Source organism: Acinonyx jubatus, chromosome D4 (genome assembly GCF_027475565.1).
Source record: "Acinonyx jubatus isolate Ajub_Pintada_27869175 chromosome D4, VMU_Ajub_asm_v1.0, whole genome shotgun sequence".
NCBI lineage: Eukaryota > Metazoa > Chordata > Mammalia > Carnivora > Felidae > Acinonyx > Acinonyx jubatus.
In genome coordinates this window covers 51319741-51343545 of record NC_069391.1, presented here as the reverse complement: position 1 = coordinate 51343545, position 23805 = coordinate 51319741, and the positions used below count along the sequence as shown (strand labels likewise).

The 23805-nt window shown below is 36.0% G+C and overlaps 1 protein-coding gene across 7 annotated transcripts in view; it reads left to right on the top strand.

Annotated features, from left to right (window-relative positions):
- CNTLN (centlein) overlaps window positions 1-23805 on the top strand; it is a 311458-nt gene that overhangs the window by 270770 nt on the left and 16883 nt on the right. For 2 of the 7 annotated variants that reach the window (XM_053205060.1, XM_053205059.1), the window contains exon 25: window positions 5856-8822. The exons of 3 other annotated variants lie outside the window; for them this stretch is intronic. In XM_053205060.1, the coding sequence (XP_053061035.1) occupies window positions 5856-6335 (480 nt within the window). In that variant the 3' untranslated portion in view covers window positions 6336-8822. Of the gene's footprint in view, window positions 1-5855; window positions 8823-23805 lie in introns of those variants that run through there. 2 more of the 7 variants (XM_053205058.1, XM_053205062.1) reach the window with 2 other exon arrangements.

Below are 23805 nucleotides of genomic sequence, written 5' to 3'. Positions count from 1 at the left end.
ATCCTTTGGATGAATACCTAGTAGTGCAGTTGCTGTGTCATAAGGTAGTTCTATTTTTAATTTTTTGAGGAACTTCCATACTGTTTTCCAGAGTGGCTGCACAGTTTGCATCCCTACCAGCAGTGCAAAAGTGTTCCTCTTACCTCTGTCATTGTCTGAGTTGTTAATTTTAGCCAATTTGACAGGTTTCTCATTGTGGTTTTGATTTGTATTTCCCTGATGATGAGTGATGTTGAGCATTTTTTCATTGTGTCTGTTAGTGATCTGGATGGATGTCTTCTTTGGAAAAGTGTCTATTCATGTCTTTTGTCCATTTCCTCACTGGATTATTTGTTTTTGGGTGTTGAGTTTGATAAGTTCTTTATAGGTTTTGTATACTAACCCTTTATCTGATATGTCATTTGCAAATATCTTCTCCCAATCCATCGGTTACCTTTTAGTTTTACTGATTGTTTTCTTTGCTGTACAGAAGCATTTTTTTTTTTGATGGGGTCCCAATAGTTCATTTTTGCTTTTGTTTCCCTTGCCCCTGGAGACATGTTGAGTAAGAAGTTACTGTGGCTGAGGTCAAAGAGGTTTTTGCCTGCTTTCTCCTCTAGGATTTTGATATCTTCCTGTCTTACATTTAGGCCTTTCATCCATTTTGAGTTTATTTTTGTGTATGGTGTAAGAAAGTGGTCCAGCTTCATTCTTCCACATGTTGCTGTCCAGTTTTCCCAACACCATTTGCTGAAGAGACTGTCTTTATTCCATTGAATATTCTTTCCTGCTTTGTCAAAGATTAATTGGCCATATGTCTGTGGGTCCATTTCAGCATTCTCTATTCTGTTCCATTGATTTGTGCATCTGTTTTTGTACCAGTACCATAGTGTCTTGATGATTACAGCTTTGTAATACAGCTTGAAGTCTGGAATTGAGATGCCTCCAGCTTTGGTTTTCTTTTTCAGGATTGCTTTGGTTCTTCGGGATTTTTTCTGGTTCCATACAGATTTTAGGTTTATTTGTTCTAGCTCTGTGAAGAATGCTGGTGTTATTTTGATAGGGATTTCTTTGACTATGTAGATTGCTTTGGATAGTATCGACTTTGCAACAATTTGTTTTTCCAATCCATGAGCTTGGAATATTTTTCCCTTTTTTTTGTGTGTCTTCTACAGTTTCTTTTATGACATTTCTATAGTTTTCAGTGTATAGATTTTTCACCTTTTTGGTTAGGTTTATTCCTAAGTGTTTTATGGTTTTTAGTCCAGTTGTGATGGGATCAAGTCCTTGATTTCTTTCTGCTGCTTCATTATTGGTGTATAGGAATGTGACCAATTTCTGTGCATTGATTTTATATCCTGTGCCATTGCTAAATTCATGAATCAGTTCTAGAAGTTTTTTGGTGGAATCTTTTGGCTTTCCCATGTGGAGTATCATGTCATCCGCGAACAGTGAAAGTTTGACTTCCTCCTTGCCAGTTTGGATACCTTTTACTTCTTTGTGTTGTCTGATTGCTGAGGCTAGGACTTCCAATACTAGGTTGAATAACAGTGGTGAGAATGGACATCCCTGCCGTGTTCCTGACCTTAGGGGGAAAGCTCTCAATTTTTTCCCATTGAGAATGATATTAGCGGTGGGTCTTTTGTTTATGGCTTTTATGATCTTGAGGTATGATCCTTTATCCCTAGATTCTTGAGGACTTTTATCAAGAAAGGATGCTGTATTTTGTCAAATACTTTATCTGTGTCTATTGAGAGGATTATGTGGTTCATATTCTTTCTTAATGTGATTTATCACATTGATTGATTTATGGATATTGAAGTAGCCCTGCATCCCACGTATAAATCCCACTTGATCATGGTGAATAATTCTTTTAATGTTATGTTGGATTTGGTTGGCTAGTGTCTTGCTGAGAATTTTTGCATCCATGTTCATCAGGGAAATTGGTCTGTAGTTCTCCTTTTTTTTAGTGGGGTCTTTGTCTGCTTTTGGAATCAAGGTAGTTCTGGCTGCATAGAATGAGTTTGGAAGTTTTCCTTCCATTTCTATTTTTGGAACAGCTTCAAAAGAATAGGTGCTAACTCTTCTTTAAATGTTTGGTAGAATTCCCCTGGAAAGCCGTCGGCCCTGGACTCTTATTTTTTGAGAGATTTTGATTACTAATTCAAATTCTTTACTGGTTATGGGTCTGTTCAAATTTTCTATATCCTCCTGTTTCAGTTTATGTAGTGTATATGTTTCTAATAATTTGTCCATTTCTTCCAGATTGCCCAATTTATGACATATAACTGCTCATAATATTTTCTTATTATTGTTTTTATTTCTGCAGTGTTGGTTGTGATCTTTCCTCTTTCATTCTTGATTTTATTTATATAGGTCCTTTCTTTTTTCTTTTTGGTCACACATGCTAGGGGTTTATCAGTTTTGTTAATCTTTCAAAGAACTAGCTTCTGGTGTCATTGATCCGTTCGACTGTTTTGTTTTTATTTCAATAGCATTGATTTCTGCTCTAATCTTATTATTTCCTGTCTTCTGCTGGTTTGGGGTTTTATTTGCTATTCTGTTTCCAGCTCTTTAAGGTGTACGGTTAGGTTGTGTATCTGAGACCTTTCTTCCTTCTTTAGGAAGGCCTGGGTTGCTATTTACTTCCCTCTTATGACTGCCTTTGCTGCATCTCAGAAGTTTTGGGCTATCATGTTATCATTTTCATTGACTTCCATGTACTTTTAAATTTCCTCTTTAATTTCTTGGTTATCCCATTCATTCTTTAGTGGAATATCCTTTAGTCTCCAAGTATTTATCTTTCCACCTTTTTTCTTGTGGTTGATTTCAAGTGTCATAGCGTTATGGTCTGAAAATATGCGCAGTATGTTCTTGATCTTTTTGTACTTGTTGAGGGCTGATTTGTGTCCCATTATGTGATCTATTCTGGAGAATGTTACATGTGCACTGAAGAATGTGTATTTTGCTGCTTTAGGATGAAATGTTCTGAATATATCTGTTAAGTCCATCTGGTCCAGTGTGTCATTCAAAGCCATTGTCCTTGTTGACTTTTCTGCTTAGATGATCTGTCCATTACTGTAAGTGGGATGTTGAAGTCCCCTACTATTATGGTATGATTATCAATGAGTTTCTTTATGTTTGTGATTAATTGATTTATATATTTGGATGTTTCACATTGGGGGCATAAATGTTTACAATTGTTAGATCCTCTTGGTGGATAGACCCCTTAATTGTGATATAATGCCATTCTTCATCTCTTGTTTCAGTCTTTAATTTAAAATCTAGATTGTCTGATTGAAGTATGGGTACTCTGGCTTTCTTTTGGTGACTATTAGTATGATAGATGGTTCTCCACCCCCTTACTTTCAATCTGAAGGTGTCTTTAGGTCTAAAATGGGTCTCTAGTAAACAGCATATAGATAGATCTTGTTTTCTTATCCATTCTATTATCCTATGTCTTTTCATTGGAGCATTTAGTCCATTGACATTTACAGTGAGTACTGAAAGATATGAATTTATTGCCATTGTGTTGCCTGTAGAGTTGGAGTTTCTGGTGATGTTCTCTGGTCCTTTCTAGTCTTTGTTGCTTTTGGTCTTGTTTTGTTTTGTTTTGTTTCCTCTTTTCTCCCCTCAGAGAGTTCCCCTTAAAATTTCTTGTAGGGCTGGTTTAATGGTTACCAGCTCCTTTAGTTTTTGTTTATCTAGGAAACTTTTAATCTCTCCTTCTACTTTCAGTGACAGCCTTGCTGGATAAAGAATTCTTGGCTGCATATTTTTCCAATTCAGCATGTTGAAAATATCCTACCACCCCTTTCTGGCTTGCCAAGTTTCTGTGGATTGGTTTGCTATGAACCTGATCTGTCTTCCCTTATAGATTAAGGACTTTTTTCCCTTGCTGTTTTCATAATTCTTTCCTTGTCTGTGTATTTGTGAATTTGACTATAATATGCCTTGTTACTGGTTGGGTTTTTTTTAATCTAATGGGAGTTCTCTGCTTCTTGGATTTTGATGTCTGTGTCTTTCCCCAGGTTAGGAAAGTTTTCCACTATGACTTGCTAACATAAAACTTCTACCCCTCTTTCTCTCTCTTCATTTTCTAGGACTCCTATGATTTGGATGTTATTCCTCTCTAATGAGTCACTGAGTTCTCTAATTCTTATATTGCGCTCTTTTGCCTTACTTTCCTCTTTTTTTTTTTTGCTTCACTATTCTCCATAATTTTGTCTTCTATATCGCTGATTCACTGTTCTGCTTCATCCATCCTTGCCACCGTCAATCCATTTGAGATTCCATCTCAGTTATAGCATTTTTAATTTCATCCTGACTAGATTTACTTCTTTTATCTCTGCAGAAAGGGATTCTATGCTTTTTTTCAACCCCAGCTAGTATTCTTATTATCGTGATTCTAAATTGTACTTCAGATACCTTGCTTATATCTGTGTTGATTAACTCCCTGGCTGTCATTTCTTCCTGCCCTTTCTTTTGGGGTAAATTTCTTTGTTTTGTCACTTTGGAGGAAGGAAAAGAATTAATAAAATAGAAAATTAAAACTAAAGAATTAAAAACAACAGAAAAATTCTTATAAAGGAAGCTAGTTCTAGGTGTGTTTTGGTTTGGTTGTTGGAAAAAGCTTGATAGAATAGAGAAAAAAGGGAAGGAAAGGCAAAGGGAAAAAAAAGTAAGAAAATGTTTAAAATTTTAAAAAGATGTATACAGGGGTGCCTGGGTGGCTCAGTTGGTTAAGCGTCTGACTTTGGCTCAGGTCATGATCTCGCAGTTTGTGAGTTTGAGCCCCGCATCAGGCTCTGTGCGCGTCAGGCTCTGTGCTGACGGCTCAGAGCCTGGAGCCTGCTTTGGATTCTGTGTCACCCTCTCTCTCTACCCCTCCCCCACTTGTGCTCTGTCTTTCTTGGTCTATCAAAAAACAATAAACGTAAAAAAAATTTTTTAAAGATGTATACAATAGAATAGAATAAAATGAAGAAAGTAACAGAATTAAGAAAAGTATTAAAAAACTGTAAAAAATGTTTTAATTTAAAAAAACAAAATAATTTTTTTTTTCTCTTTCTGTATCCAAAAATAAGAAAAGAAAAAGGAAAGAAAAGACAAAAACCAAAACCAAAAAAACCCAAATAGGACCAGTGAGCAGAATGAAATCCGAATGAAATTACATCCAATTTCCCCTAGAAGTATAACTATACAGCACTTTATAGTCCATACACTAAGCAGGAGGGGAGACTTATGGTGGTCCTCTAAGGGCTGAGCTTGGTTGGCGCAGTTGGGGAGGGCTTGGTGTTACAGGTCTGTTCTCCAGTAGGTGGCACTGTGTAGCTTACTGGGGTGGATCCTTGTGGCATGAGTGCAGGGGTATGCACATGTGCACAAGTGGTAAAAATGGAGTCACCCAGCTTTCCAGTGTCTGGTATCAGAACTCTGCACTCTCACTAACCAGCAATCAAGAACCCCTAACTTTGTCTCCGGCTCCCATTCACTCTCTGCTTCTACACTGACTGCGTCCAAGCATCGGCCCACTAGGCAGCACCTCCTTCCTGAATTATATCTCATATGGGGCTGTGTTTCCAAACCCCTCACCTCTGAGAGCCCAGCCTCATGGACCCACTACGCCCCTCTGGGGGAGGGTCTTGTGGAGCAATGGCCAGGTGCCAGCTTCCCCCTGGGAACATCATAGGGTCATGCTGCTGCAGAGGCTCAGTGATTGTGGCTGGGTGCCTGCTTGCCCCAGGAAAAGTTTGTGGGATTGCAAGGTAGCAGAGGTTTAGAAATTATGGCAAAACACAACACGCAGCTGGCACCAGATTTCACTGCCCCCTGGCATCTTTTTTCCAATCCCAGCAAATGTGGCTGTTCTCCAGGATCACTGGGACCTTTGCCTGTGGGGAGGCCCCACAGCCTCTACCAAATGTGCTCCTGGCAAGGGAACCACCTCTCCCCATGTGGCCCACGGACCCCTCAGACCTCACTTCCTGCTCCTGGAGATTCACCCTTCCCACCCAGAGCATGGCCAGGTATTGACCTGTGGAATTTTCAACACTGCTTCCGATAGAGTCCTAGTGGTACTGAAACCCTCTGCTTTCTCCTCTCTCCCTTTCTTGTTCAGTCACTCTTTCTCTTTCTCTCAGCTTCTTTCAGGGGTAGTGCTTTTCCTGGACTCTCCCTTCTTTCTGTGTCCTCTCTCCACAAAAACAGCTCCCTGCCCTCTGCAGCTTCTGTCTCCCCCAGTTCACCTCTCCACACTGCATACCTGCCAGTTCTGTGGTTCAAGTTATGTAGATTGTTGTGCTAATCCTCAGGTCAGTTTTGTAGGTGTGCAAAATGGTTTGGTGCTGATCTAGCTGCATTTCAGGGATGAGAGAAGCTGAGAACTTTCAGGCTGCTCCACCAACTTGGCCCCTCCTGCTTATAAAATTTTATACCACTGTTAGTACCCCATTTAGAACAAATCCCTTACTTTGTTTCTTTGGAAATCATAGATACCTTGGGAGTTTTCTCATTTTAAAAATATCTACAAAATGAATGGAATAAAACACTTTATGTGTTTTATCTCTTTTATATCAGGTTTCAACTGATATAAAGTCAAACAATAAGCCTTGCCTCAGAGGACCCCAAATGATTGCAGAGTATTAATTTTAATAAACATAATTTACCTTTTCCAGATTTAAAGTGTCATTTCTTCCAAATACTTGTTGAGTAGTCTCACTGTTTAACTTATGAATAGCACTCTCATTGAATATTGTCATTACTCATGATGTAAAACCATTTTTATTACGACTTTTAGTTTCATAAGCCTTTGTTTTCTTGTTTTATATTCACGTTAGGGTTCTGTTTGTTGCATTTATAGCCAAGATGTAAAATATGAAATATGTAATAGTAAGATTTATTTGAATACAAATTATTATTTTTCCTGAAATATTCTTTGAATGTGTCCTTTTTAAAAAGAGTTGATAACCAGAAGTTTTAAAAATAGAAAAATGAATGTTATGACTACATATATGGCTATTACACACTGAAGTCTATAATAACCTTTGTGATATTGTAATAGGTATACTTCTTCACAGAAAGTAAGTTAGCAAAAGTTGTCTTTTAAAAAACAAAGTTTTTATTTTTGTCTAATGATTTGAATGATGTTTAATGATAAAGTATCTAATTTTTAACTGTTGAAGAGTGACCTATTAATCCTTCATATTTTTCACCAATTATGTAAAGTATAAATGTCTTAATAGATAAATTCAGGATTTCTGTGGTTTCATGTCTTTGTAATTTGAGTAACATTACATAGTAGGAAAATATAAAAGGTATTGATAAGCCATTTTTAGTACTCTTTCAGAAGTTTTCCACTTTATTTCAGTTTGGTATTAGATTAGCTGCATTGGAATCAGGTGATTCTATTCCTTTTAAATAAAATGCATAATTTGGGACTCCAAATTTATCAAATCAAAATCTTGGTGGGAGTGGGGCCAATAACCTGAATTTACTGTTAGGTGATTATTATGCATAATACAGTTTTTAAAATGCTGCCTTAAATTGTTTTTATCAATTGAATCTATATAACAGTACATATAGTTTGGTGTTTCATAGAACCCTAATGGTAATTTGAAGTTTGTTTTTCTTAACTGTGTTTTAGGGCCAATATGTAGTTAATACTGGCACTACTTACGCTGTTTAATCCACTTTTCTAATAAAAGGCAACCAGCAAACTAATGCCAAACCAGAAACATTGGAAAAGACTGGACATTTGGCTCTGAGAAATGAGAGGACTATCATCCTTCACTTCCTTGTGCATATGGCCCTAGGACCAGCTGGAAATACTCAGGAGCCACTATCTGAGGCTACATACCATCAATGACTTCCTAAATCTTTACTGACTGTATAAGATCTAAGCTTTCTAAGAATTTAAAACCTTCTGTAATTTGACCCTCTCTTGCTCTGAATCTCATCTCCTTCTCCTCTTCTTTCCAGCTTTCCCCGTAGTGCGTTCATTCCTGCCTTTGCATGGTTCTCCTTCCCACTGAACATATTGTCATTCATTATCCCCAAAGTACTGGCATGCAATAGGGTTCATTAAATTCTGAGGAATTGATTTTATATCTGGCTCAAGAAAGGTATTAGACACATAATCACTGCTTAGATTGAAAACTCTGTGAAGGCAAGAAGCACATTCCTTAAAGAGCATAAAGAATGTACATGGTTCCTACATGGAACATTGTAATGACTAGGACTCATTCTGTACAGAGCTTATCCGGGTGTATCATGTACACCAAAGTACCTAATGAATATTATTAGTAGTATTAATAACAACAATGTTTGTTCTGGCCCTGTTGTGGAATCTATGTTCCCTTTAGTCTTTTCATTTTTCATAGGGTACACCAGATTATAGAAGAGGTGGAGTGGCCATCTGTTCTAGATCTAGTCTTGAATACGGAATTTTGCCCTGGGGTAAAATCAAGTGCTCTGAGCGTGTGGCCTGGATATATGTGGCATAACTGAGGCTTTAAATTCTCCTAGTAACTGAATAAAACCCATAAGGGAAATTCCTAGAAGTATTTGCTCAATTTGATTGAGCCCTGATATAAGTTTGTTAATGTGCTTATATGTGAGAGTCGTATGCCAAATTCCATCTTCTCAATGGTTTTTGTTAGCTCTGAAATAAATATCAGCCAAAGAACAACATTTAGCTGGAGGCTTAAATCATTTAATTACCAATATGTGCTTGCTTTGAAAAGATTTAGTAAGATGTTTTGGGCATATAAATTTCTTGCTTCTTTAGTGAGAACATTTGTGGAGGACTATAATTTTATTTTTATATGTACAATTGTTAATATTTTGGCACGGTCTAGTCTCTTAATTATGATTTTTTTCTATTTTTTCTGAGATTTATTGATATTTACTAGACATATAACATTGTATAATTTAAGGTGTACAGTGTAATGATGTGGTATATGTACATATCATGAAATGTTTACCACAGTAAGGTTAACACATTCTTCACACCTCACATAATTACCATTTTATTGTTGTTGTTCTTGTTATGGTAAAGACATTTAAAATGTATTCTCCAGGCAACTTGCAAGTATACAATACACTTTTGTTAACTGTGGTCACCATGCTGTATATTACACCCTGGAACTTATTTTTCTTATCACTGGAGGTTTGTACCCTTTGATCAATGTCTCATTTCCCCCACCCCTCAGACCCTGGCAACCACTGTTCTACTCTCTGCTTCTATGAATTCAGCTTTAGATTCTACATGTAAGAGAAATAATATGGTGTTTGTATTTCTCTGTCTGACTTATTTCACTTAGTATAATGCTCCAAGGTCCATCCATGTTGCCACAAATAGCAGAATTTCCTCCTTTTTTACGGCTCAATAATATTCCATTGCATGTATATACACTGCATTTTCTTTCATCCATTCATCCATCCATAGATGGACACTGAGATTGTTTTTATGTCTTGGCTATTGTGAATAATGTTGCAATGAAAATGAGGGTACAGATATTTCTTTCAGATCCTGTATTCATTTTCTTCGGATATATTCCCAGAAGTGGGATTGCTGGGTCATATGGTAATTCTACTTCTAATTTTTGAAGAACTTCTATACTGTTCTCCATAATGGCTGTATCAATTCACATTCCCACCAATACTGCACAGGGTTCCGTTTTCAACACATCCTTGCCAACATTTGTTATCTCTTACCTGTTTGGTAATAGCCATTCTAACAGGTGTGAAGTGATATTTCATTGTGGTATTGACTTGCATTTTCCCAATGGTTACTGAGATTGAGTACCTTTTAATGTACTTGTTGGCTATTTGTATGTGTTCTTTGTGAAAATGTTTATTCTGGTCCTTTGTCCATTTTAAATTGGATTATTTGGATTTTTGCTATTGAGTTGAATGAGTTGTATAAAGTTTCCAATTGGGAAGTATGATGCCTCCAGCTTTGTTCTTTCTCAAGATTGCTTTGACTATTCAGGTCTTTTGTGTTTCCATATAAATTTTAGGATAGTTTTTCTATTTTTGTGAAAAATGATGTTGGAATTTTGATAGGGATTGCATTGAATCTATAGGTGGCTTTGGATAGTATGGACATTTTAACAATATTAATTCTTCCCATCCATGAACATGGGATATCTTTCCATTTACTGGCATTTTCTTCAGTTTCTTTCATCAGTGTCTTACAGTTTTCAGTGTATATAGATTTTTCACTTCCTATTGTTTTGAGTGCTATTGGAAATGGGATTGTTTCCTTTATTTTTTCCAGTGTTTTGTTGTTAGTATATAAACACACAATTAATTTTTGTATGTTGATTTTGCATCCTGCAACTTGCTGAACTTGATTCTTTTTAATGAGTTTTTAGTGGAGTCTCTAGGATTTTCTCTATATAATATCATGTCATGGAAAAACTGAGATAATTTTACTTCTTCCTTTCTGATTTGGATGCCTTTGATTTCTTTTTGCTGCTTAATTGCTCTAGCTAAGACTTCCAGTACTATGTTGAATAAGAGTGGTGACAGTGGCACCCTTGTCTTGTTCCTAATCTTAGAGGGAAAGCTTTCAACTTTTCATTGTCAGGGATGATGTAAGCTGTGGTCTTGTCATATATAGCCTTTATTATGTTGAGGAATGTCCCTTCTATAACCACTTTGTTGAGAGTTATTATCATGAGAGGATTGTTGAATTTTGTCAAATGCTTTTTCTGCCTCTATTGAGATGATCATGTGATTGTTATCCTTCACTCATTGTAGTATGTCACATTTATTGGTTTGCAAATGTTGGCCCCATGGTGTATGATCCTTTAATGTGCTGTGAAAACCTGTGTGGAGGAAATGCTATGGTGAAATCTTCAGGGAGTGCATGAGGGCTATCCTGGTCGTTGGTTTTTTTCAGCAGCAAAAGCTGTTGGGGTCCTCTGCAGAACAGGCCACTGTGAAACGAGGTTGTGCCTGCCACATGTCTGATACTGGTAGCCCAAGCCCTTTTTCCTTGTTCCAGGCCATTTCTGTACACCTCACTTGTGCCAGTCTCTGGGTCACGTGAAACTGAAGTGGCTCCTTCTTGCAGTGCATCAAAAGGCTGGGGAAGCTGATTGCTCACCCCACTCTCCCTTTCCCAGGGAGGGGAGGGAACTCTTTTCATATTGGTAGTTCCCTGTCTATGCTGAGCAGCACCGGCCTGGGTGATAGGCTGACACAAGCAAAATGAAGCTGTCCTTCTTTTCTTCTACATTTGGTTAGTCTCAGGTTTTTTTGTCCCACTGTGTTTTGGGGCTTTAAAAGGAAGGTGTATACCTTCTCCTTTTTTCCTTGTTATTACTTGCAAGAATTTAGATATGCTGATGAGCCATCTTAGAATATAGAGACCAAAAGCAGTATCCACTTAGGAATGAGGCACAGATGTCTCTTTCATTGCTACTATTAACACTGGTTCTATAGATTCTTGTAAATGAAAATACACAAGAAAAATATATAATTACGGGATGTATACAGCCAAAATGTGATTGTCAGTGACATGTTTTTGGACATAGAAAATCCAAGAGAATCAACTCATGAGCTATTAGAACTAACTAGATAATTCAGCAATAAGTTCTAAACAAAGGTCAACCAACAAAATAAAGTAGCCTTTACAAGTAATAATATATTTTAAAATGCTATTTTAAAATTTTTATTTACAATAATAAAAATAACTATTAAATACCCAGGAATAAATGTTTTAACAAATGGAAGAAACCTATAAAGCAGACTAAAAAACACTGGAGGACATAAATCAACTATTAAATAAGTGGAATAAATACTGTTTTAAGAATAGTAACAATCAATACTGTAAATGTGAGAATTTATTCCAAAGTTAATCTAAATGTCAGCGCAGTTCTAGATACTGACAAATCGATTCTACAAAAATAACTAAAGGGGCACCTGGGTGGCTCAATTGGGTAAGCGTCTGACTCTTGATTTAGGCTTGGGTCATGATCTCACGGTTCATGAGTATGAGCCCTGCATTTGGTTCTGCACTGACAGTGTGGAGCCTGCCTGGGATTCTCTCTCTCCCTCTCTCTCTCTGCCCCTCCTCCGATCTCGCTTTCTCTCTCCCTCAAAGTAAATAAATAAACCTAAAAAAAATAACTGACAAGTAGGAATAAAGATGGCTAATGAAAAAGAATGGACAAAGAGAGGAATATTTTCCCTACCAAACACCAAAACATGTTATAAAGCTGTGGTAAATAAAACATCATGATTAGTGTAGAAATAGAGGCATAGAGCGTTTGACAGAATAGAGTTCCACCATTTTACAGTCCCTTGTGTAGTGCACAAGGGTTCCAATTTTTCCACATTCTTGCCAACACTTGTTATATTTTTGATAGTAGCCACCTAATATCTCATTCTGTGTGCTTTTTAAAATTTTTTATTCAATTTATTTAAACTAAAAAAAGAAAAAACAGTTCATCCATTTCTCCATACCTGCCCCCCCACTTCTTGAAACCACCAATCTGTTCTCTATATCCATGAGTTTGGTTTTGGTTTGGTTTGTTTGACTTAGATTCCACATATAAGAAGGTTCGTACAGTATTTGTCTTTTTCTGTCTGACATTTCATTTAGCATAATGGTCTCAGGGTTCATCCATGTTGTCACAAATGGCAAGATTTCACTTTTTTAAATAGCTGAATAGTATTCTTGTGTGTGTGTGTGTGTGTGTGTGTGTGTGTGTGTGTGTGTGTATCTCAATGGACATGTAGGTTTTCTCCATATCTTAGCTATTATGCTGTGTTGAACATAAGAGCACATAGGTTTTTTCAAAGTAGTGTTTTTGTTCCCTTTGGATACACACCCAGAAGTGGAGTTGTTGGATCATGTGGTAGTTCTATTTTTAATCTTTAGAGGAACCTGCATACTGTGGTTGTACCAATTTAAATTCACACCAGCAGTGCACAGAGGTACCTTTTTCTTTGCATCCTTGTCAACACTTGTTATTTCTTGTCTTTTGGTAGTAGACATTCTAATGGGTGTGAGGTGATGTATCATTGTGGTTTTGATTTGCATTTCCCTGATCATTGATGATGTTGAGCCTATTTTCATGTAGCTATTGGCCATTTGTATACGTTCTTTGGAAAAACACCTATTCAGATCCTCTGCCAAATTTTGGCTCAGATTGTTTTTTGCTATTAAGTTGTATGAGTTCTTTGTATATTTTGAATATTAGCCCCTTATCAGATATATGATTTCCAAATATGTTCTCCCAATCAGGAGGTTGCCTTTTCATTTTGTTGGTGGTTTCCTTTGCTGTGCAGAAGCTTGTTCATTTGATGTAGTCCCAGTTGTTTATTTTTTGCTTTTGTTGCTTTTGCTTTTAGTGTAAGACTAAAAAAAATCACCAAAACCTATATCCAGGAGCTTCCTGCCTATGTTTTCTCTAGTTTTATGGTTTCAGGTCTTCTGTTCAAGTCCTTAATCCATTTTGAGTCGATTTTTGTGTATGGTATAAGATAGTGGTCAGATTTCATTCTTCTGCATATGTCTGTCCAATTTTCCCAATGCCATTTATTGAAGATACCATCCTTTCCCTATCATACATTCTTATCTCTTTCATCATAAATTAATTGACCATATATGTATCGTGATCATATATGGCCATATAGGTTTATTTCTGTGATATGTGTTCTGTTCCATTGAACTATGTCTGTTTTTATGCCAGTACCATATGGCTTTGATTACTATAGCTTTTTTTTAAAAAAAATTCAAGGTAGTTTGATTACTGTAGCTTTGTAATATAGTTTGAAATCAGGGAACATGATACCTACACCTTTGTTCTTTTTTCTCAAAATTGCTTTGACTATTTGGCTCTTTTATGGTACAATACAAATTTTTGGATTTTTCTATTTCTGTGAAAAATACTATTGGATGTTTGGGATTGCTTTGAATCTATGTATTGGAGAGTGTGGACATTTTAACAGTATTAATTCTTCCAACCATGACTGTGAAATATCTTTCCATTTATTTGTATCTTCTTCAATGTCTGTCTTCTTTTCTTTTCTTTCTTTCTTTCTTTCTTTCTTTCTTTCTTTCTTTCTTTCTTTCATGTAAAAAAGGTGTTTTTATTAAAGCATGGGGACAGGACCCATGGGCAGAAAGAGCTACACTCAGTTCCTTTCATTAATGTCTTATAGTTTTCAATATATAAGTCCTTCACTTTGGTTAAATTTATTCCTAGGTATTTTGTTCTTTTTGATGCAATTGTAAATGGGATTTTTTTTCCTTAATTTCTTTCTGATATTCATTATTAGTGTAAAAAACAGTGACTGGTTTTTGTGTATTGATTTTGTATCCTGCAGCTGTACTCTGAATTTGTTAATTAGTTCTAACAGTTTTTTGATGGAATGTTTAAGATTTTTCTTTATATAATATCATGTGCTTTACAAATAGTGACAGTTTTACTTCTTCTCCAATCCAGATGCCATTTGTTTACTTATTTATTTATTTCCTAATTTCTCTAACAGGACTTCCAATGCTATGTTGAATGAAAATAGCAAGAGTGGACATCTTTGTCTTGTTCCTGATCTTAGAGGAAAAGCTTTCAGCTTTCCACCTTTGACTATGATGTTAGTTGTGGGCTTGTCATATGTGGCCTTTATTATGTTGAAGTACATTACCTCTATATCTACTTTGTTGAGAGTTTTTATCATAAACAGATGTTGAGTTTTATCAAATGCTTCTTAAGCATCTGTTTAGATGATCATATGATTTTTATTCTTTTGTTAATGTGGTATATCACCTTGACCAATTTGGGAATGTTGAGCCATCCTTGTATCTCTGGAATAAATCCCACCTTATCATGGTATATGATCCTTTTCGTTTATTGCTGAATTCAGTTTGCTGATAGTTTGTTGAAGACACAATATTTGCTTTTATGCTACTCAGGGATATTTGCCTGTAGTGTTTGTGTGTGATCCTTTTCTAGTTTTGGTATCAGGGTAATACTGGCCTCATAAAATGTGTTTAGAATAGTTTGTCCCTCTTCTACTTTTTGAAAGAGTTTGAGAAGTATTAATATTAATTCTTATTTGAGTGTTTGGTAGACTTCACCAGTGAAGCTGTCTAGTCCTAGACTTTTGTTTGTTTGTTGGGAGGTTTTTGATCACTGATTCAACTTCCTTGCTAGTAATCAATCTGTTCAGATTTTCTATTTCACCATGCTTCAGTTCTGGTAAGTTGTCTGTTACTAGAAACGTATTCCTTTGTACCAGTTGTAACATTTATTTTGTTTCTGATTTATTTTCATCCTTTCTTTTTTCCTGGTGAGTGTAGCTGAAGGTTTGTCGATTTTGTTTATTTTTTCAAAGAACCAGCTCTTAGTTTCACTGATCTTTTCTATTGTCTTTTTAGTTTCTATTTCATGTATGTCTGCTCTAATCTTTGCTATTTCCTTCTTTCTACTTTCTTTGGGCTTCATTTGTTTTTCTTTTTCTAATTCCTTGAGGTGTAAAGTTAGGTTCTTTATTTGACACTTGTTTCTTGAGATAGGCATTTATTACTGTGAACTTTCCTTTTAGAACTATTTTTGCTGCATCCCATAAATTTTGATGTTACATTTCCATTTTCATTTGCCTCAAGGTATTTTTTATTTCTCTTGATTTCTTCTCTTTCCCATTGGTTATTCAGTAGCATGTTGTTTAATATTCACATATTTTTTAATTTTCCAGTTTTATTAATGGAATTAAATTCTAGTTTCATATCATTGTGGTCAGAAAAGATGTTTTATATTATTTTAATTCTCTTAAATTAAGTTTTGTTTTGTGGCCTAACATGATATATTTTGGAAAATGTCCCATATGCACTTAAGAAAAATGTGTATTCTGTTGCTTGTGGATGGAATGTTTTGCAAATATCTGTTAAATACATCTGGCCTAATGTCATTTAAGACTCATGTTTCCTTATTGATTTTCTGTCTGGATGTTATATCCATTGATATAAGTGGGTATTAAAATCCCCTACTTTTATTGTATTGCTGTTTATTTCTTCCTGTAGGTCTATTAATATTTGCTTTGTATATTTAAGTGTTTCTAGGTTGGATACATAAATATTTACAAATGTTATATCCTCTTGTTAGATTAACGCCTTTATCATTATGTAACTCCCTTCTTCATCTTTTATTTGCAGTCCTTGTTTTAAAGTCCATTTTATCCGATATAAGTATAGGTACTTCAGCTCTCTTTTGGTTTCTGTTCGCATAGAATATCTTTTTCCATCCCTTCACAGCCTATGTATGTCCTTACATCTAAAGTGTGTCTCTTGTAGGCAACAGATAGATAGTGTTGGTTTTTTATCTATTCCATCAATCTGTGTCTTTTGATTGGAGAATTTAGTCCATTTACATTTAAAGTAATTATTGATAAGTATGTGCTTATTACTATTTTGTTAATTGCTTCCTAGCTGTATTTACAGTTCCTCTCTGTTCTTCTCTTCTTCCCTTGAACTATTCCTTTGTGGTTTGATGACTTTCTTCATATATAAGGTATAAGTTATCCTTACATTCTTTTCCCTTTATTGTTTTGGATTTTCTATAGCTTTATTTTCTTATGCTTACCATAAGGCTTGCATATAACAGCTTGTATCTATTGTATCCATAATAGTCTGTTTTAAGTTGATAACAAGTTTGATCCCATTCTAAAGCTCAACATTTTTATTCTCCTCACTCCATGTTTTGTTTTTGATGTCATGTTTTACATCTTTTTTATCTTTGTATCCATTAACTAATTGTAATCATATCTATCTTACTACTTTTTGTTTTTTAACATTCATACTATCTTTGTAAGTAACTAATCATTGTGGTTTTGATTTGCATTTCTCTGATGAGACATGATTCTTTACATAGATACTCCTAAAGATTTATAAAACAGCTACTAGTATTAGCAAGAGAGATTAACCATTTCATGAGATGTAAGGCCAAAGTACAAAAATCAGATCTATTTTTATATGTTAGCCGTAAATAATTGGAAAATGAAATAGAAAACTTCCAATTTATAGTAGCATTTAAAAAATATTTAAATAAATTAAAGGGAAGACATGTAATCTACCAAATATTGGAATGAATGTGGAGAATGGAGAATTTTCATCCATTGTTGGTGGTTGAAGATTTGGGGGAAAGGTCTAGTTCTAATAAATAAAACATTCACCTATGATATGACTTAGCAATTCTTCTTCTAAGTATTTACCCAAGAGAAATGAAAACATATGTGTGCAAACATACACACAAATGTGTTCAGCAATATTTATAGCAGTTTTATTCATAATAGTCAAGAATTGGAAATAGCCCAGGTGTCCATCTATAAGAAAATGTATTATTATATAATGGAATATTACTCAGCAATAAAATGAAATGAACTTTTTTTTAGAGTTTATTATTTATTTTGGAGAAGGAGGGGCAGGATGAGGGAGAGAGAGAGAATCCCAAGCAAGCTCTGTGCTGTCAACACAGAGCCCAATGTGGGGCTTGAACCCACAAACTGTGAGATCTTGACCTGAGCCGAAATCAAGAGACAGACACTTAAACAACTGAGCCATCCAGGCACCCTTGAAATGAACTTCTGATATATGTAACAATGTGGATGAATCTCAAAAACATAAGTGAAATAATCTAGACACAAACCAGTATATGGTGTATGATTCTATTTATAAATTTATAGAACAAGCAAAATTACAGACAGTGGTTTTGCCTTTGGGGCGAGGATTTGGATTGGCTAGGAAGGGACACAAGCAAACTTTCTGAAGTGTTGGAAGTGTTCTTTACTTTGATCTGGGTCTGGATTATCCAGTGTTTTCATTTGTCAAAGCTGATAAAACTGTAATTAAGACTTATGCATTTCACTTTACATGAATTTCACTTCAAAATGTATTAAAGAGAACCATAATAAATATTGACTTTTCGTTAATGATGTGAATGCTCAAGTGTTTGGGGGGAGCTGTGTAGATTTCTGCAGCTTCCTTTGAAATGCATCAACAAAGTAAGATGGATTGATGGATATGTGAAAATGCAAAATAATTAATTGTAGCATGTAGGTAGTGGGTACATATTTGTTTCTGTGTTTTTAACGTTTATTTATTTTTGAGAGAGAGAGCGCACAAGTGAGGGAGGGGCAGAGAGAGAGATGGAGACACAGAATTTGAAATAGGCTCCAGGTTCTGGGCTGCCAGTGCAGAACCCGATGTGAGACTTGAACTCACAAACTGTGAGATCATGACCTGAGCTGAAGTCGGACACTTAACTGACTGAGCCTCCCAGGCATCCCTAGTGGGTACATATTTGTACACCATACATTTATTTCAACTTTTCTGGATGTTTGAAGCTTTTCATAATAAAATGTTAGAGGGAAATGCACTTTGGAAAATTATGACTTGATTATAGAGAGGCAAAATCATCACTACCCCTCCTTTGCACCTTTGGAATCATGCAGAAGACAAGAATGATGAAGAAAAACTCAACTCCTTTTCACAGCCAACCTAGGTTATAGCTAAAACTCTGTATTTCAAAATACATGGAAGAACAGTGAAAAACAGGTTATTAGTGAAAGCATGCAAAAGGACACAGATATAAGACACCATGGAAAGAAGACTTAGGTGCTACAGATCTCTGAAAGATCAAGACCTCTTAGAAGATAAAGTGCACATGAGGTGCAAATCCGATATCCCCTATTTGCAACAGTGGAACAGGTCTGCAGTGGCTTGTGATAGCCATCCTAGAACTGGTTTGCTTCCAAAGAATTGAGGAGGCAGGGCCTAATGAAGAATAACATAGATAATGAATATCTGAAGGAGGCAGCTTTTCTCACAGCAGGCAAAAGAAGAGTTTCCTTACAGTATTAAAAGAAAAAGACGAAAACAACCAAACCATAACAAAAATAACCTGGCTAATGGAATTCATTAAAAAAATTAAAGTCATATGCAAAGTGTCACTAGTCTGGAAGATAGCACAGGCCCCTCTGCTATGTAACTTTCTGCAAATAGGCGATCTAGGAAAAAATCTCTTTAAAAACTGAGTTATGAGAAATGAACCAACATAGTATCCATACAAATATACTAGAATAAGAATGGAAAAAAGAAACAAAAAGTAAATGGCAGGAAAAAAAAGTTTCACCACAGATAAGTTGCTATTGAGTAGATGAAAATATATTAGTATGGGGCTCCTGGGTGGCTCATTCTGACATGATCTCGTGGTTCATGAGACTGAGCCCTGCATTGGGCTGTGTGCTGACATCTCAGAGCCTGGAACCTGCTTTGGATTCTGTGTCTCCCTCTCTCTCTGCCCCTTCCCCACTCATGCTGTGTCTCTCTCTGTCTCTGAAAAATAAATAAAAACATTAAAAAAATTGTTTTAATATTGGTATGAGTTTAAAATGTTAATAATTTCTTCTAAAAAGGATATGTTTAAGGTAGAATTAAATGTAAGAATTTAAGGAAAATATGATGAGACATAGGAGAAGATGAACTTAGGCAGATGAACTGCCAACTTGCTAGTTGGCAGAAAAGCAAAAAAGTAAAAGAAAATAAGTTATCTCAGAAAAAATATATATTGTTGGTTTCATAAGAATGTGTGTGTATGTCAACAGTTGGTGTGTGGCTGTGGGAGGAATTGCCTAGGAAGGGACATCAGAGTATGTCTTGTTTTATATCTTGAGCAGGGTAGTGGCTACATACATGCATACAATTCTCAAAGCTCATTAAACGAAACACTTAAAATGCATGCACTATTTCACTTATTATGTCTAAGTTTAAAAATAAAATGTATTGGGGGAAAAGGATTTATGAAGCATGTGACAGAGATTCAACATATGTATAATCGGGGTCTTCAAGGAGGAAAACAAATCATGGAACAGAACAAATATTGAAGTTGTAATTCAGCAACAATTTCCAGAAATAAAGACTTATAAGAACATAAAATGAACCAGGGAAAATTGATCTTAAATGTGTCATACCCTAGGCGTGTTTTAGTAAAGCTTCTGGATGGGAAAAAAAGAAAGGAGAGCCAAGTAAAAAGTTCGTGTCATGTATAAAGGGGAAAAAACAAAGATGAGACAACTCTGAAGCTCCAGAGCTCCCAATAAGCTGGCATGAAGCCTCTGCAGGAACTGCAGTGCACTCCCCTTTTTCCCATTCCTGCTTCCTGAAGCTTCTTACAGCTGTTGTTTCTACAAAAAACCTCCCAAACGCAAATTTTCATCTCAGATTCTGCATCCAGGTGATCTGACCTGAGATGTACCACAAAGGAAACCTTAATTAATTCTGAAAGGTAGAAATAGTTACAGATAACTTTCTCTGGGAGTAATGCAATAAAACTAATCAATTACAAAACCTGAAAACAGAGGTCACTATGACCTCAGTATTTAAAAGAAAAAAATTCTTGGGTCAAGTAGATAAATGTGAACAAATTACAGAATATCCCTAAAAGAATAACATTCTGGAATGATCAGAACCCACGGGATGGCTAAAACAATGCTCAAAAAAATTGTAACTATACATATTTACATTAATAAACAAGAAGAAATGAAAATAAACAGCTCCAGTACTAATAACTAGAATCTAAAGATTAAAATATAAATTAATGAATTAAAAATGTACAATTAATAAGTGAACAAGAGTTGTTTTTAAAAAAGAAAAAGCATGGGGTGCCTGAGTGGCTCAGTCATGTAAGTGTCCCACTTTAGCTCAGGTCATGATCTCGTGGTTCACGAGTTTGAGCCCCTCGTGGGGCTCTGTCCGGCTTAGAGCCTGGAACCTGCTTTGGATTCTGTGTCTTCCTCTCTCTCTGCCCCTCCCCTACTCTCTCTCTCTCTCTCTCTGTCTCTGTCTCTCAAAATAAATAAATAAATAAACAAACATTTAAAAAGAAAAAAGTAATAAAATAGATGGACCTGGTGTTACCTTACCTAATTAAGAAAAAACAAAGTACAACTATGTGAAACAAGTGATAAATAACAGTAGCCACAGACTCGGGGGGTGGGGGGTATCATGGCAGGCTACTTAGCTCAACTACATGCAAATAAATTTGAAAGCCTGGATGAAATGGAAAGTTTTCTAGGAAAATATAACGTTCCAAATTTTGCTCTAGAACAAAGAGAATACTAAAACCAAGTTGTCAGAAAGGTACCTTCTTACCTTCCCTTTCAGTAAATACTAAGTAAGCCAAATTCAGACAAGTGCTACTACAGTAAAGAACAGATCAGTTTAATCTCATCAAAACTACTGTAGCACATGGAAAGAGAAAGGTACCTCCAAATTTTTTTTAAAAAGACTGCACACACTGGGTGTTATATGTAAGTGATGAATTACTAAATTCTATTGCTGAAGTCATTATTACACTATTTGTTGACTAACTTGGATTTAAATTTAAAAAAAAAATTGGATGCTTAACTGACTGAGCCACATAGGCACCCCCTTGATTAACTATTTTTCAAGTTGTTTTGTAAAGAAAATTATTTTGTGTGGATTATTTTTAGAATTTGATGAATAAATTACACCATTATAGATTGTTACAAAAAAAAAAGACTGCACAAAACTAAAAGAAATCAATCTCACGTTAATGTAGAAATTCTATGATAAAATGTTGGCAAATAGAGGTCAACAGCACATGAAAAAATATTATAGCACACCAACTGGAGTTTATTCCAGAAATGCAAGGATAATTCAAATCCAAGAAAATTACTAATAATCCTATTAATAGCTTTATGATGGAAAATCATGATAGTTTATATGGATGGTAAAATGGGCTTAAGACAATTTGATGTTTTTATAAGAAATAAAAATGAGTAGAAAACTATTAAATTACATATTATAGATTAATATATTAAAATATATTTCTTAACATTAAAATATGGCTCTCATCTCAAAGCTGGCATAGTATTTCCTAAGAAGTAAAAGGACTGTCACTAAAGTTAGGAAGAAGTCAAGCATGTCCATCAGTGCCGGATTCCAGCTCCAGCAGGTCCAGGGGTTCCCAAAGGATGAACGGCATCGCGAAAGTAACAAATGGACCCAAACCACAGCAGTGTGTTAGACTGGCCGCTTTATTGTGGCAAGCGTGGCATTATATTTGTTAGCAATTTCCTTATAACGTGTGTCATCTATGTTTTCTGGCATTACCTGATTCTAAAGATGTTCCTTTGTGTAATCACCCATTAAGGAACAACATAGTTATTTTCTTGTAACGTTCCCTCCTGCCCTTTCAAGGTCATCTAGCTCTCAACACCTCAAGGGGAACGTTTACAGGGACGTGACTTTTTAATTGTTCCTTTGAACCATTTGCAGTACAAGGAACAAAAGTATTCGCTTTGGTCTGGGGTGCAGGGAGGGAGCCAAGAGGGCCCTGGGAACCCACGCCTTATGTGCTCCCAGAGAGACAATGTATACCTAGGAACTAATGAACCATTCTGTACCTTAACCCACCAGGTCCAGTTATCATCTGGAATGCCTCCTGGGGGCCAAATGGGCCTAGGGGTTGGAGTAACTTGTATCCGTATATACATTCCTTTGTTGCCAGAGTGGGGATTTCGAACCCATTTGTCCCCCTTCTTGGCTGAGAAATATATGGGGCTGTCCTTCCTTTAGGGAGAGGAGTCTTTATAGGGGGTGGAAGGGCTGGCTGCATGATTTCCTTGCGGAATCTTCTTTCTTTCCCCAGTGGTTCTTTTCCCGGGGGGCCTGTCGTGGGCAATTCCCCAACCGACAAATCCCCAGATGCTTTCACTGGGAGGGGGGCTGCCCTGACCAGCGCTAAGGCCAAATTATATAAAAGCAGGAGTCCAAGAAGCTTCACTTCCGGTGGGCCGCCGTGCAGTGCCAATCCATCCACCGCCCGGGCACTGCCATCAGGCTGGTTGGATAGCTTGGCTTCTGGCACATCAGTGCTACTATTTAATACTGTTTGGGAGGAACTTAACTGATGCAATCAGAAAAGAAATTAGAGGTGTAATATTTGGAAAATAAGAGATAAAATTATCAATATTTGAAGATACGATTCAATCCCTAGAAACTAAGGAGCTGAAAAATTATAACAAATAAGAAGCTTCAGTAAGCTAAATATATGTCAACAATCTTTATATATACAAGCAACAGTCGGTATTAGAAGCAGCCCCCAATCGGGTCATGATCTCAGGGTTCGTGGGTTTGAACCCCACATTGGGCTCTGTGCTGACAGTGTGGAGCCTACTTGAGATTCTCTCTCTTTCCTTCTCTTTTTGCCCCCCCACTCACACTTTCCCTCTCTCTCAAAAATAAATAAACTTTAAAAAAAATAAGCAGCCCCCCAAAAATAAAATGCTCAGGAATAAGCTAGATCTATAAAGAGAAAACTTAAAAATGATTCTAAGAAATGCAAATAAAGATTTAATTGGGAAGGAACTCCATGGTCTTCAATTAGGAAGACTCAAACATGTTAAAATGTTAGCCTGATCCAGATGAAATGTAACATGATTGAAATAAAATTACCAGTAAGATTTGGTTTTTAAGGGGAGAAAAACTAGACAATGTTCCATATGGAAAACCAAACAAGCAAAAATTACCAAGAAAAATCTGCAAAAGAAGGGTAATGAGAGGGAGATAGCCTGCCAAATGTTAACATTTATTATAAAGCCTCACTAGCTTACTATGTTCTAACACTTCACTAATAAAAAGAGAGATGGAACGGAACAGAAAGTCCAGAAACTGACCCAAACACACAGGAGTTCACTGGGAGGAAGGTGAACTTTCTAATGAATGGTTGTGGGACAACTGAGTATGATTTTATGTAGCAATTTCAAAATGATGACCAATGGGTAACAAAT